Source organism: Plecotus auritus (assembly GCF_963455305.1).
Source record: "Plecotus auritus genome assembly, chromosome: X".
In the NCBI taxonomy this organism is placed as follows: Eukaryota; Metazoa; Chordata; class Mammalia; order Chiroptera; family Vespertilionidae; genus Plecotus; species Plecotus auritus.
In genome coordinates this window covers 114,548,198-114,564,449 of record NC_137784.1, presented here as the reverse complement: position 1 = coordinate 114,564,449, position 16,252 = coordinate 114,548,198, and the positions used below count along the sequence as shown (strand labels likewise).

Here is a 16,252-nt window from a genome sequence, read left to right as displayed (position 1 = left end):
TCTGTTACCTGTAAGACCAGCAAAGACCAATTTTAGAGGGTGGGTCTTGCTTTTGTAAAGTGCTATATATCTTAATTTCTGATGGAAGACCAGCTAGTCTAGTTAGGGGCATTTTCATGTAATAATTTGGAAAGCAGATTAAGTTTAGACCAGTGGTCGGCAAACTCATTAGTCAACAGAGCCAAATATCAAAAGTACAATGATTGAAATTTCTTTTGAGAGCCAAATTTTTTAAACTTAAACTTCTTCTAACGCCACTTCTTCAAAATAGACTCGCCCAGGCCGTGGTATTTTGTGGAAGAGCCACACTCAAGGGGCCAAAGAGCCGCATGTGGCTCGCAAGCTGCGGTTTGCCAACCACTGGTTTAGACCAAAGATGAAATACTGAAATTCAGCCCATAATAGTTTTAAAGAACTTTTCCATTGTCCTGTGGTAATGAGGACACCTCCACCCTTATGGTGTCAGTAGAGACCATGTGGAGAAGAGTAAGGAGAAACTGCTACTTCTCCCAGTCAGAGAGCTATCATTGTAGTGAGGATTCAGAACTCCTATCCCTACACAGCAATAATAAGGAGCCTCTTCCTTTTGGGTGTCAACAGGGGAGGCCAAGTGGGGAACCTGGACTTCTGCCACTCTGGCACTAATGAGAAAGTACCTTAAAATCGCAGTCAGAGGAATGTGAGAGGAAGAAAGCTAAAACAGAAGGTTTAAATAAGATCCACAAAGTCACAATATTGAAAATGTTCAGATTTCAACTGAAAATTATTCACCATATCAAGAACCAGGAAGATCTCAAAGCAAATTCAAAATGACAATCAAGAGACACTAACAACAAAATGACAGAGATGTTAAACATATTCAATAAAGGTTTTAAAACCCACCATAATAAAAGGTATTTCAACAACCAATTAGACACATTTGAAACAAATGAAAAAATAGAAAGCCTCAGCAAAGAAATAGAAAATGAGCCCCGGCCAGTGTGGTTCAGTTGGTTGAGCATCATCCCATGCACTGAAAGCTCTCCAGTTCCATCCCTAGTTGAGGTATGTACAGTAGGCAGCTGATCTCTCTCTCTCTCTCTCTCTCTCTCTCTCTCTCTCTCTCTCTCTCTCTCGTCAAAAGAAAACACATTAAAAAAGAAACAAAAAGTGAGGAGTAGAAGCTATAAAGAAGAACCAAGTGGAAATCTTAGAATTAAAAAATGCAATAAACAAAGTAAAAAGTTCAATGGGTGGGATCAAAAGCAGAATGGAGGGGTGTGTTTATTTTTGCTTCTGTTTCCTGTGCTTTTGGTGTCATGTCTATTTTTATTTCTTACAACTGCAGGTGAATCTACAAATATCTCAAAATAAAAAGTGTACTTAAAAGTAGAAAAATAATACTATTTACAGTCTAAGTAAAAATTATCTAGTCTAATAGAGTGTTGGATTGGGGACTGAAGGGTCCCGGGTTCGATTCTGGTCAAGGGCACTTACCTCGGTTGCACGCTTGATCCCCGGCCCCAGTTGGGGCATGTGAGGGACGCAAGCAATCAATATGTCTCTCTCACATCGATGTTTCTCTCTGTCTCTCTCTCCCTCCCTTCCACTCCCTTTAAAAATCAATGTAAAAATATCCTTGGGTGAGGATTAACAACAACAACAAAATTATCTAGTCTAATCCTTCATTGTATAATTGTGAAAACTGGGTTTATAAAGGTATATTTAAGAAAAAGGGGTAAATAAATCCACAAAATACAGGTAGTTTTTGTTGGTAGTCTTATTAATCTCAGAGACATAACCTATATTTATAGCAGTGGCAATCACCTTTTACAGGATACTTTTAGATTAGAATAATAAATAAAGTAGACAGGCTATACAGAACAATATGCTAATGTATTTATGATGACCCATTCTTTTAAAAAATGTATCTTTATTGTTGAAAGTATTACAGATGTCCACTTTTTTCCCATTGACCCCTTCGACCCCACACCCACCCTTATGATGACCTGTTCTTAACCTTAATTCGCAACATTTAAAATAATTTCTTTTTCAGTACATTTAATACATATAGTACATAGAGCACTAAAAATCTTATGCTTTTTCCAATAATTTTTATTTTTCAATTACAGTTGGCATACCATATTATATTAGTTTCAGGTGTACTACATAGTAATTAGACATTTATATAACTTACAAGGTGATCACCCCATAGGTCTAATACCCATCTAACACCATACATAGCTATTACAATATACTCCTTCTGCTATACTTTACTTTCTCATGACAGTTTTTATAACTGGCAATTTGCACAACTTAATCCCTTCCTCTTTTTCACCCAACTCTCTAACCCCCTCCTATCTGGGAACCATAAAAATGAAAAATAAATAAATAAAGTTCTCTGTATCTATGAGTTTGCTTCTGTTTTTTAAAAATATATTTTTATAGATTTCAGAAAGGGAGAGGGAGAGATAGAAACATCAATTATGAGAGAGAATCATTGATTGGCTGCCTCTTGCATGCCCCCCACTGGGGATCAAGCCAGCAACCTGGGCATATGCCCTGACCAGGAATAGAACCATGACCTACTGGTTTATAGGTCGACGCTCAACAACTGAGCCACTCTGGCTGGGGGAGTTTGCTTCTGTTTTATTCATTTATTTTGTTTTTTAGATTCCACATATATGTGACATCATATGGTATTTGTCTATCTCTGACTTATTTCACTTACCATAATAAAAAATATTATGCTTTTAATGACTAAAACTCAATAAGGTTTGGTTCTTTTGGAAAAAAATTAAGAAACTCCACCAAATAAAAATGTTCACAACTTTACAACTAGAAGGATACCATGTGGTATTATTGCTCTAAACAAATGTGGCTTTTTAAATAAGAAAAAAATCTCTACACATGTTTTCGGTGATATCTGAGTAACTTCTCCTGGAGTTGTTCATTTTAGAATATTGCCATGGAAACTACAGTGTCTATAACTACAGTTATTGCAGAATTTATTGTTGTACTTATTGCTAAAACTTGCTACTGTGCCTAAACCAGATGCCTCAAGAGCACTGAATATTCTTTTATGAAGGAACTAGAGGCCCAGTGCATGAAATTCATGCATTGGCGGGGAGGGTCCCTCAGCCCGGACTTCGCCCTCTCACAGTCCAGAATCCCTCTTGCAGTAGGGGACCCCTCGCTCCTTACTGCCCGCCTGCTTGCTGCTCCTTACTGCTTGGCTCCCTGCTCCTTAGCGCGCCACAGAGGTGGGAGAGGCTCCCGCCACTGCCCCTGCACTCGCCAGCCATAAGCCCGGCTTCTGGCTGAGCAGCGCTCCCCCTGTGGGAGCGCACTGACCACCAGGGGGCAGCTCCTGTATTGAGCTTCTGCCCCCTGGTGGTAAGTGCGCATCATAGCGATGGGTCATTCCTCCGTTTGGTCGATTTTCATATTAGGGTTTTATTATATAGGATTAGTGTGAGCCAATATTCCCATAGAAGCCCTATTTTCTGAAGAAAACGATCAGATTTTTGGAGCATTAATCCCAATCAATGGTATTTTTTTGGCTCAAACTAGTCTATGAAAAAGGCAAGTGCACTTAAAACTGGGGGTTGGGCCCAGCCAGCATGGCTCAGTGAACACTGAGCATCGACCTATGAGTCCAGAGGTTACAGTTCTATTCCCAGCCAGGGCACTTGCCCCAGTTGCAGGCTTGATTTCCAGTGTGGGGTGTGCAGGAGGTGGCTGATCAATGATTCTCTCTTATCATTGATGTTTCTATCTCTCCCTTTCTCTCTGAAATCAGTAAAAATATATATTTTTTAAATGGAGGTCAGGAGGGAGGGGTGACAGCACTGAACCTTGCAACCTGAAGAAAAGCATAAGAATCACACACAGAAGGTTAATTGTCTCTTCTGTTTGATCTAAACGCAACAAAAAGAAAGCAAAACAGAAAACAGTACACAAATTCTATCCTTTCAAATAAATGTCTAGATTTTTTATATATCCAGATATCAATTACTCTTTGACTACATTTAAAGTGCTTAGCCCATCATGTATTTTTTTTTGTTGTATTTTAAAGATGATTAAATAGGACATACTTTACTTACCTAAAAGAGGGAGTAAAACTGGGTAGTTGTAGGGCATCACAAAGAGGTTTACACAAGTTAAAGTTGTACTGGCTTTTAAATAACCAAATGGATATCCAAGTTCATTGTATTTTCCACTGCTAGTAACAAATACCTGAGAATAACATGAAGTAATATACAGTTATGACAATATGGATTTTATGTAAAAGCAAACTCATAGCAATATTCCATAGCCACATCTATGGCATAATTTAATTGTAATTTAAAAATGGAAATAGTGCTTTTAGCCTATGGTTATGTCAAATACACTGAGTGGCCAGATTATTATGATCTCTGAACACATAATAATCTGGCCACTCAGTGTATATCCTATATAATAAAAGGCTAATGTGCAAATTGTCCCCTCGACCAGGAGTTCAACCAGCAGGCAGGCCAGCCAACTGCCCATGTCCCCTCCCCCTGGCCAGACCCCACCCATGCACGAATTCATGCACCGGGCCTCTAATACACACACACACACACACACACACACACACACACACACACACACACACTGAGAGGCCAGATTACTATGCGTTCAGAGATCATAATAATCTGGCCACTCAGTGTATATCATACTAAATAATAATGTTCAGATCACAATTTTTTTATAACTTATATTAAGAAATGAAACTGTATATACAATAACTATTCAGAGTTTGCAGTCTACATCAATAGTACCCAAATATTTACTTGGTTAGCACAGTGGAAAATAAGGCTGCAATACCACTAAGTGATACCAGCCATTAAAACAAATTGACTTCTCAAAAGAAGTGGTGACCAGAGTAAAGACTTTTAGGAAAATGGAAGATGGATCCATGCATAAAGCAGGCAATTATAAAAACACAGCCCTTTTAAAGGATTATGCTAACACTTTTTGTGTGAACTATTATTAAATCTTGCTCTACTTCCCTTTGATGCCCCATTTCCCTACCTACTATTCATTTTTGATCCAATAAGTATATACTGAATAGTCAGGCACTGGTGGCAATTATTTTGAGGCAGGAAGAAAATGCTTTGGTTCATTCTGGAAGTCATTTATCTTGTAAATTATGCTGGTAGAACAAATATTCAATAATTATCAAAACATTAAGCTTTATTACATATGACTATCATCTTATTTCTTATTGATATTCTTGATTTGATATATATTATATTGTCAGGTCCCATACACTTGATATGCTGGGCTAGAGTCCTCTAGCAACCATGTTTTCTCTGCATTTCTTGAGTTCTTCAACAGGGTTAATACAAAAGTCAAGCCCTAATGGTAAACAGGATCCATTTACCTTGCTAATTCTTGGTACCAGCAATATCATCTACCAGTTCACTAATTTCTTGTTATATTTAGTCATAGCTAAGAATAAATCCTTCCTATGTAATTTATGACTTCACAAAACAATTGCTAAAACATGACTCATCTACTAGATTCTGTCTTAATTTGAAACAATAGAAACAGAAAACTGTAATAAAACATGTTGGATTTCCCCCTATTTCCTAATTGTGTACAATAGAAGAGGGGGAAGTCATCATCCTATATAATAAAAGGCTACTATGCAAATAGACCAAACAGCGGAACAACCTAACAACTGAACAACCGGTTACTATAAAGTGCACCGACCACCAGGGGGCTCGCACAGAACATGGTGGGCATCGGCCACAGAGGGATGGTGGAGCAGGTGAGCAGGGGTGCCAGACCAAGGCAGGGCATCAGTTGCTGTCATTGGGGTGAGCCTCTGGTGGTTATTGAAAATTTTTTGCTCCTGCATGAGCCACAGTCTCACCTGGCGCTCTCACCTGCTGCCAGTGCCGGCCCCACTCCCACCCACTGAGGGTGTTGGAGCTGCCACTTGCACCTGCTGCCGGGCCCCACGCCGGCCCTGATCACTTGGTGCCATCAGTGGGTGCGAGCTGTGGCTGCAGCCCTGATCACCCCTTAGGGCTTCTCCACCTCCCCCTGCTCCTGAGGGATGATTGGGGCTGGCAGCCACCACTCACAACCACTGCCGGCACTGGCCCTGCTCACACCTGCAGCTGGTACCAGAGCTGCTGCTCACACCCACTGCCCGTGCCTGGCGTTGGTCTCGATCGCTTGGCGCCTTTCAGCGGGTGCTAGGGGGGCCGGTGCCGTCAGCACATGGGAGCGGTGGCAGCAGGAGCAGGGTTGCTGGCAGACAGGGGTTCAGGGGCCGTGGTGGGAGAGGTTGGGTGGGGGCATGGAGGATGGGCCAAGACTTGCCCCTGTGCCCACCACAGCCTTGTGGACCACAGTTCCTTTCAAGGTGCACAAATTCGTGCACTGGGCCCCTAATAAAGGAAAAAAAGCTTGCACACAACCAGCAAAAGTCAGACCCATGATTCCTGAGAAAAGAAAAGCACTATTTTTTGTTCCTCTCTCACTTCTTTTCCCTCTGTCCCCTCTGTCTCTTCCTATCTTCCCTAATTTCCTATAAGCCCCTTGAGTTTTTCCTTATCACTTACAGATTCATAAAATTTAGGGGTTCAAAGAGATCATTAGAGACCATCTAGTCTAGAAAAAGTAAGTGTTGGGTTCAAAACCACATAGTTGGTGGCAGAGCTAGATTTAAAATCCAAATTTCCATTATGATTTTGCCAAATTTCCTGGTTCCTGGTTCATCTTATTCTTTTTCAGACCCACTAATTAATCACATTAAAACTACTCTAAACCAAAGTAACTTAAGGTCAGGAAAAAAGGCACATGGCATATTTGAGGGGTGATGTCAGGAGGGAGGGCAGGATTTAAGTTTCTCTGGAGAACATTTACAAGGAATGTGCTACACAAAAAAAGAGGGTTTGTTTTAGGGAAAAGGTATAATTTATAATTGTATTTGCTTTTTTGCCACCTTTTTTTAACCCATAAATTTAAATGTCCTATTTTGACTTTCAATTAGCATTCTATTACCTGTATCTTTTTCTAGTACATTTTGGTTGTATTTATTGAAATATAAGCATACATTTTAAAAAGTGCATGAATTATAAGTATATAGCTCAATGGATGTTCACAAAGTGAATGTACATGTGTAATTAGCACCCAGATCAAGAAATAGAACATGACCAGAAACCCCCTCATGTCCTTTTCTGGTCACTACTCTGCACCCCCGAGAGAAACCACTATCCTGACTTCTAACAGAGTTAGTCAGGGAACCCTCAACCTTCTGGTAGACAGAATGACATTCCAACCAACCAAGCCATACCAGCCACAGCTAATATGTGATCTTTTATGTCTGCCTTCTTTCATTCAATATTATATTTACGAGATTGTTCTGTTTCTTGCCCTTTTATATTCTTGCGTTAAGCTTGTTCCCTTTTTTTCTACCCAGTTTTAGCATCTTTGGAGAATTTAAGTAGCTTAAAGACAACTAGGGGCAATTTAGCATGAAACAGATTTTAGGATGAAACAGATGGCAGTCTGAAAGTGTTCCTTGTATAAATAGACTAACAATTACTGATTTCTACATGGTACTATAGTTTAGAAATAGAACAAACAACCTTACAGTGTAGCACTTCCTTATTAATCTAAATAAAAAGGCTGACTGCCATGTCTGGATTTTTATAAATCAAAATCCAAAGGTTAATCTAGTATCAAATAAGGAAGCCCTTCTGGCTGAAGAATCACACTTGGAAGAGCCAATGATATGCATTTGCTTTGTTCAAGTAAAATCGAAACTACTCACACCAATGTTGGTACCACAAAGAGTTTGATTACATTACACTAATACAGAAAGTAGTTTCAGGGCTTATGGCTTTTTGTCAAAAATATATTGTGTCCTGGCTGGTGTGGCTCAGTTAATTGAGCATCCTCCCATGCATCTAGAGGTCTTGGTTAGATTCCTGGTCAGGGAACATGCCCATGTTTTGGGTTCCATCTCCAGTAGGGGGCGTGCAGGAAGCAGCTCATTGATGCTTCTCTCTCATCAATGTTTCTCTCTCTCTTCCTCCCTTTTCCTCCCTCCTTTTTTCCCTCCCCCATCCCTCTCCCTTCCTCTCTAAAAAGAAACATATTTTAGCCCAACCATTGTGGCTCAGTGGTTGACTGCCTACTCATGAACTGGTTCAATTCCCAGTCTGGGCACATGCCCAAGTTTTGGGCTCGATCCCCAGTGGGGGTCATGCAGGAGGAAGCTGTAGATGTTCTCTCTCTCTCTAAAAAAAATTAGTAGAAACATATTTTTTAAAAAACATTTAAAAAGAAAAGAAATCTGTACTTCCAATCTGTTGTGCTTCACCTGCAGAAGTCATAGCTGAATAGAGTTACATCCCCCACGCGATGAATTATAAACCTAAGGTCCTTGGATAGGCTTCCAAATCCTCAAATACACAAATTTCATCAGATTTGACTGCCTTAAATGGCAAGGTATAGTAGGCTAATGATTCATATCAGAGTGAAAGTTTTGCTTGGCCCTATTGTTTATTTGATAGCATTTTTGAGAAACATTATTAACAGATTCAGCCTAATTATTCCCAGATTAACCTTTGAAATTTCTTAAAACAATTCCCAGATCCAACAGTGGTTATAGATATTTGTCCAACAGGTAAGGATAAGTTACCTGCCAGCAAGTATGGGGAGATTTTCGTTCCAGGATGTACTGAGTTAAAGGTGAAGGTTCAAGTTCATATTTGTCAAAGGGAAGTTTGTCTATTACCATTGGCTCACAATCTACACAGGAGAATCTCACAACAGGATGAGACGTTCGTGGAGGCTAAAAAACAAGAGGGGGGAAATATAGTCTGTTACAAGTGAGCTTACATTTCTGACAATTCTGCAATCCCTTTTATAAACCATCACTGAGATACAGACTAGTGTTTTGAGTAACAGGGCTGCTGATCTCCAGGCATCACCAATGGCTTCAGTGTGGGGAGGGCACTCTTTATCTATACCATCTACTTGGCAATGGGGAAGGGAGGCATAAATTATAATGCTCATAACTACAATTGCAGTGAAATAAAAATAAAACTGCTTTGAATATGTTTCAGGAGTCATTTATGATCAACAGGACGAACCCTGGATTTCAGATCTACTTTGCGACCTCCAAAAATTACCTGCTCTTCCTTCCTTTATACCATGAGGTTACAGATAGTCCAAACACTGCTAGGAAAGAATAAATCCATGAAGCTTTCTAAGGAGGTAATGACAGCTAGAGCCACTAACAAACAAGATGAAAAATTGTAAATGCATAGCAAGGGCAAAATAGAGACTGAAAAGGAGTCAGTCAAAACTCCAGGGCCTAGTAAAATTTTTTCCAGTTGAATTTTTACAGCATTTCTCATATCCACACACTTGCCTTGAACAGCTAGAGCTGGGGGTGCTTTTGGCTGTGCTGCAAAGGCTTGTGTGCCTGGGGTGTCAGAGCAGATTGATGGAGCAGCCATTTTAATAACAAGTATAGCTTGTGGGAATGAAGAGCACCAGAGAGAGAAATGGTGGCAGCAAGGACAATATGGAGAGAGAAAAGGAGTTAGGACAAGTCCCAGGGACAAGGGTGATACATGGTTCTACCTATTCTTGCTGAGAACTGTAAGGCTAATACAAATAACAAAGCATCTCTGTTTCCTTCATAAAAAGGAAAAAAAAAAAAACCCTGCTCACTTGCTTTTCTGACCCACAAACCTACAAGATGTTTTGGGAGCTGAGAAAAAGCTAAAGGCATAGTAACATGAACTATGTTTGAATTACTTAGAATTTCTTTATTCCAGATTTTCCTGGTTTTAATTTGAATTAAACTTGAGACATATTTTTGGTTTATTGATTTATAAGAAATCAATAAAGACATGAGTGAAGACCTGTCACTGGTAATAATGAAGTAACTTCATAACTAAAACATTCTCTTTGGGGTTTGAAGGGGCAAGAGATAACTGGGTATTGAAATTTGACCAGTGTGCCACCTTGGAACCCTGAGGGAAGGAGGAAAAGATTCACCCTCTGCCACAGCAGGGGCTGAAATGGTTCTTGAACTGTACATTCAGGCCTTTCATGGTCATTCCTGAAAAAAAATGCAGGAGCCAAAAAACACTAATACAGGAAAAAATGCGGTTCGTGTCAGAAATTTATAAAACTTACACTACAGATCAGTTAAAGCAGAAAGGTGCTAAAACTGAAAGAACAGTGATCCTTTTATGCCCCTCACTCTCCCTTCTAGGGGGAGAAAGGAAGATGAAAGGGATAATTAAATTCATATCATTTCCCTTTTTACTAGACATCAACTCTATCCCCAAAGCCAATTCATCTGGTACTAAGAACAACTATAATATCAAACCCTCGTCTACCAAGTGCAGTGAACAAAAAGGCAATTTCTTGCTTAGAGACCATTTTAAAACATTCCTTAATTACCCATAATGTAAAGGTACATTGCCAAGGAACACAAGCCCATTGATTACAAAAAGATGAAAAGTAGGTCTACAAAGTTCCCCTAGTTATCTAATGACTCCCTGGGAGGAATTAAAATGACATCTGATTTGAATATGTTTCTAAACTTTATTTTATTTTTTATTGAATTTATTGTGGTGACATTGGTTAATAAAGTTATATACATTTCAGTTGTACAATTCTATAACACATCATCTGCATATTATATTGTGTGCTCACCACCCCAAGACATGATCTGAATATGTTTTGAGAACATATACAAAGTGTAGACTAAGTCCTAATTTCCTGAGGATATACATGAAAATCAATGCCAACACTTCTTAGCCATTGCTTTTGCTATGTAAATCAAGTCAGCTGCTCTGAAATAAAAACCAAGTCACATACTGCAACAGCATAAAAAATAACAATGCCTTAACCTCTAAAGAGGGCAGTTCAAATAGAAAAGGCAGCTGAAAGAAAGAATGCCAGGATAGAAAGTCTTCTCTTGCTTTTAGGTACAAGCTAGACTTCCAGCAAGAGATAGACTAGGTATGGCTTAAAAGTATCAAAGCTGTTTAAAATTAATCAGCAGCCTGACCGGCATTGTTCAGCTAGAGCATTGGCCTGCCCACCAGAGGGTCACGGTCGATTTCCCAGTCAAGGGCATGTACCTGGGTTGCAGGTCTCATTCCCACCGCCATCAGGGCATGTGTGGGAGGCAACTAATCAATGTGTCTCCATCACATCGATGTTTCTATCTCTCTCTCTCTCTCTCCAATACCTCCCTCTTCTCTTCCTCTCTCTCTAAAAATTAATGGGAAAAAATATCCTCACTCTTCAGGTGAGGATTTTAAAAAATTAAAATTAATCAACAAATGGGAAATCCAGAAGGATGTTTGCCTTTTATTTTATACTTACTAGTGAAGGTAAATTCTGATCTGGCCAAAAAGATTCTGGAATTGGCCAATGTCCAACAGGAACACCAGTTTTAGAGTTAGGTCGTACATAAATGAGCTTATGACAACTATGCCATGGTTGAGCAGCAAATAAATTGCTTGGCCTAGATGAATCCATAAGTCCATCTAGAAATTAAACAAAAGACAGACAAAGGCATGATTTCTTTTTATAGCTGATGATTTTCTTGTATAAAATTGTCAGCTAAAAGCAAAATACAAAACAGAGATTCATGAAAAATAGAAGTAAAAAGGTGATTCTACTAGGATTTCTGAATGTTCTCCTTACCAACTCTTTTCATCTAATCCATCCCTTCTAATCCAATATCCCACCCCCCTCCCATCCTTAATTATGACCAAAATAGGCAGAATAAGAAAAACTATTATAAAATTAGTTTTAAATTTTCTGAGATTTGGACACATAAACACACCAAACCACTACAGTTCTTTTTTCCAAATTAGGCAAATGAAATTGTTCACTCCCTGGTATAGTTTTACATTTTTCAAATCTGACAAAATAGGTCATAAATTCCATTTTGATTTTCTTTATAATCCCAATTAGATGACAAAAGTATTCTTTACTAAGCAGTTAGACCCAATCACCACAAAGGCAAAATAAAAACTATCCAATTCACTTAAAAGTAGAAAGAACTCCGACAAAATAATCTATGTACATAGTTGTGGGAGAGAAAACAAAACAAATGCATCAAGTTCCCCATCATCATTAAAATTCCAAGGAAAATAGATATTATATAATGCTGCATAATATATCCTGAGTGCATTTTAATTATTTAAACTAGCATATTTCATTTGTCACCTCCCCAAACAGGGCAAGGCAGAGTTACATAACCCTTAATGTGATCATTCATCAATCTAAATTATATTTGTAAAAGATATGTTTTAATTATTTGAGTGTCAATTTTTTCTCAATTACAGGTCATTTTATCTAGTTATTTAAGTGTTACTTTAAACAAGTAACTACTTTAGACCAGGAGATTTACTGAGGTATATGGAGCTCTAGGGAATACATGTAATGACTTCAGGGAAACAAGAGACCCCCCACCCCTTTAAGTTAAACTCACAATTCTGGGGATGTGTATTTTTCTGAGGAGAGAGTTTTTAGCTTTCATCAGAATCTTAAGAGTTAACAACTCTGGACAAAGAGGAAATGGAGCTACAAAGAAAATCTGAACTATTTATATGACACCAAATCCAAAGGTTTTCAGTATGAAAGTTCCAAGTTCATGTTAAATGAACACAAAATTGTGGATTGAACAGTGAATTGTTAGCAATATATCATGTCCTTCCTTTATTATTAACTTAATTTAAAATAGGCTGTAATGCCTCAGTCTTCTATGGCAGTTGTTCTTAAACTGAAGTCCAAGAAACCCCTGAAATTAAATACAAAATTGTGTGTTTGTGGCCTTTATCCATTTTCCTAGGGAGAAGGAATTTCTATTTTTCCAACAGTTTCTCAAGGGGTTCCTGAACTAAACAGCAAAAAAGTCAGTAACCACAAGATCTACTACTTCAGACAGAAATGTATGTCTTTCTGCCCCTATGCCCTTGGCCCTTTTTTTCTTTAGGCAGCTAGCTACCACTGATCGTGGCCATGGCAATTAAAATGTATGGATTAGATCAGACAAGCACTTTAGTAATGAGGTACAAATAAGTGTGTATATGTGTGAAGAGAAGCCTTGTAATGCAGGTATGATTTGAGGGAGAAATTCCTTCCTCTGTACAAAAATAGCTCTGCTTTCATGTATTTTAAGATATTGAACTTTCAGTAAAATCTCATTTGAAGAAAAAATGTTCTTCAGTTAAAAAGTGTTCAGAAAAATACTGGTGTAGGATCTTATAGAATACCAGCATAAATATTCACAATCACTTGCTGACGTGTGGTAACAAACACAAGATTCCATAAAGATAGCTTGGTACATTTGGCACCCACAAGACCAAACTAGTTGAGTGGCACTCTGCAGTGAATCTCCAGATATTTCGTGAATAGAGAGATAAATAATTCAGTGTCATCCCAAGACTGGGGACCAGGGAATATGAAATCGGTAGGGAAAAGGAAGAATTTTCTTAGGAAGATTTGACATTGAATTAAAATTGCTAGAATTTAGCCACCTGACATGTATATATAGGCAATGAGTAAATGGTAGTTGTTTGGATGGATGTTTGTAACCATTTGAATGCGTGTGTAGAGTGAAGACTGCCTATTATGATTAATGTCTTTCCAATCATAAATGGTTCTCCTCAATAACACGATAGGGTAAAAACAAAGTTATATACTGTACCTTCTCCAATGAGAAGTGGATCTGGTCCTGTTTTTTCAAAGTTAATAACTACACCACTCTGAACTTTTTGAACTAGAGATTCTAAACACTGATTCAACATTCTTTGTGTTCTAACACAGTAGGAACGACCTATATCAAAAGGAAAAACAAAGAGTACAAGTTTGATCAAATAAAATACTATTTCACAATAGAAGCATTTGACATTCTAAAATATAACTTGAAATAATCATAACTACATTGGCAGCAAACATCACACTATTAATGAGCTTAAGCAGCAGCGTTAAAATTCCGAAGGAAAACAAGTAAAGACCAGATATGGTATCTAAGAGAAACTATACTCTGCTGCCCTGAATTCTTCCTTTAGAAATAGTAAATATTGCCAATACCTCCGGTGACTTCACACATCTGTGTGATAGCAGATTCATCAGTTGGTACACTCCCTAGTTGCTCTGGCTCAGTAGAAGCCAATCCAGGCAAACGTAACACTAGGGCAAATAACCTCTGATCCCAACGAAAAGGTTCTTTGGTTAGTTCACTCCCAGGCAGGGGAGAATTCAAAGGAAGATGAAGCTGAGAAGGCAAAATTTGAAAAGTTTCATCATAACAACCCATACATGAAGAGTTAAAGAATTAAGAGGTCCACTTTTCTTTCATGTACTCAATAAAACGAAGCAATCTTTCAAGGATTACCAAGATAGAAGATTTCATTAAACTTATTTTTAACTAGAAATGTATGCCTCCCACAGAAATAGTTGCACATTCTCTGCCATTTAAATGAAAATTTAAAAAAAAGAAATCTCACCTCTTCTTGAATACCAGCCGTACTTGTTAACTTATTTCCATCTGTGATGGTAATTAAAATAGATGGTTCTAAAAAAAATGGATTTCTCCCCTAAAATACATTTAAAAAGTATTAGAGCCATGTGAAGTAATAAAATTGTATTTAAACTTTTACATTTGCCTTGCCAGTGATCTCCCAAGACTGTGATAAAATTTGCCTGGATAAATAAGAAGGAAAAGTTTAGGGACTGAGTGGGTGGGGATGAAAATAACAATCATTGAAGAGGTAGCATTCAAAATAAACTGAGAAATTCTTATAATTAAGGAACTCCCAAACTATCACATCCAAATACTCCTCTCCCTCTGTTTTCCAAGTAATCATAAAATAAAGCTATTAAAGAGATTATAATGGCAGCATCATCCACACCATCTGTCTGAGTCAAAATCCTGGCACAGCTGGAGGAACATTAGTGACTTACTCTCTGCAACCTGGAGAGTAACTGGTTATAGTGAGCAGAGCTTTTCAAGTAGAAAAGGACAATGATAGCAGCAGCAAATGCTATTCTGCCTTTCTCTCATTCTAGAGCTTTTTCATTGAATTGGGAGGGATGAGGGAGTTAAGGAGATTGAAAGTTTCTCTTCAGTTGTCTTGCTCCAGTATTTCTCAGCAATTTATTCATCCCATTCTCAGATATCTAATGACCTGACAGGTAGGCAATTTTAACTATTTTATGATCCAGTCACATACCAGACCTCCCCAAAAGAGAATTTTTTTAAAAAAATGTAATTAAAAGACATATGGATTTCTTTTTGGAAGTTATGAAAAGTAGCAGAAAACTTGGTAACCATACCCACTCTTAAATTCTTACCCCAAGTCACCAAAATAAATTAGCTGTACTCATTCAAAAATATTTTTACCTGTCCATAATTGTCTATTCCAGATATCAATCTATTGAGATTTAACAAATCAAATGAGGATCTTAGAGCCTGACCAAGAGTCGTCAGTCCAGAAGCCTGAAGATTTTTTAGTTCACTCATGAATGTTGCATGATTTTCCTTCCAACCAGCCTGAAAACCAAACATTAACAAAGAAATTCCCAGTTATACAGTGAATAATATATAATGTGCAAACAACCACTAAATAGCAAGCATAAAACCTTTAACAAATTAATAGTTCCTTAATCTGATTCTATTCTATATCTGGACTGAACAAGTGGAGCTAAGGCAAGTAATCAGTTTCAGAAAAATTTTCCAGCGTTAATGATCAAGAACAAAGATGCAAACAGTACATTGTCCATTGTAGCTGGAGGGCTTTGGCTGAAAAAACCAGTTTTCTATTCCAGCTCAAACAAACCCACCAAAACACCTCAGTATTTACCTTAGTTTGACATTAATGAGCATGGAATAAGGAATAGAGGACGGAGTAATTTTTAAATGCATTGTCCGTAAAAGAGAAAATCAGCTATGGGTGTGTGATATACATGAACTTTTCTAACCAAGATTCTTCCTCCCAAGCAAGAGTAAAGGCAGTGGAGGTAGGGGATTGTTATAGGAATAGAGCCACAATTATTTTGAGACAACTCTTCTGGCATCTTCAAGCATTCAGAAAGCCCCAAATCTAGAATAATTGGAGAAAGAAAAGAAAAATGTTTTAGCAAAGAAGCAGCATCCCCTAGGCACACCACAGCAGAAAAGAACCAAAGACCCAAGGTCAATAGCCAACATGCTATGAGTAATGGTTGATGGGTCAGCAAT

At 38.2% G+C, this 16,252-nt stretch overlaps 1 protein-coding gene across 4 annotated transcripts in view; it reads right to left on the bottom strand.

The window, feature by feature from the left end:
- Positions 1-16,252, bottom strand: part of LOC308240400 (integrator complex subunit 6-like) — a 71,481-nt gene that overhangs the window by 28,204 nt on the left and 27,025 nt on the right. For all 4 annotated transcript variants that reach the window (XM_080653339.1, XM_080653340.1, XM_080653341.1 and 1 more), the window contains 7 exons: positions 15,416-15,565; positions 14,520-14,609; positions 14,104-14,287; positions 13,718-13,846; positions 11,383-11,546; positions 8,669-8,821; positions 4,086-4,218 (listed from right to left, as the gene is read on the bottom strand). In XM_080653339.1, coding sequence (XP_080509465.1) covers positions 4,086-4,218; positions 8,669-8,821; positions 11,383-11,546; positions 13,718-13,846; positions 14,104-14,287; positions 14,520-14,609; positions 15,416-15,565 — 1,003 coding nt within the window. The remainder of the gene's footprint in view (positions 1-4,085; positions 4,219-8,668; positions 8,822-11,382; positions 11,547-13,717; positions 13,847-14,103; positions 14,288-14,519; positions 14,610-15,415; positions 15,566-16,252) is intronic.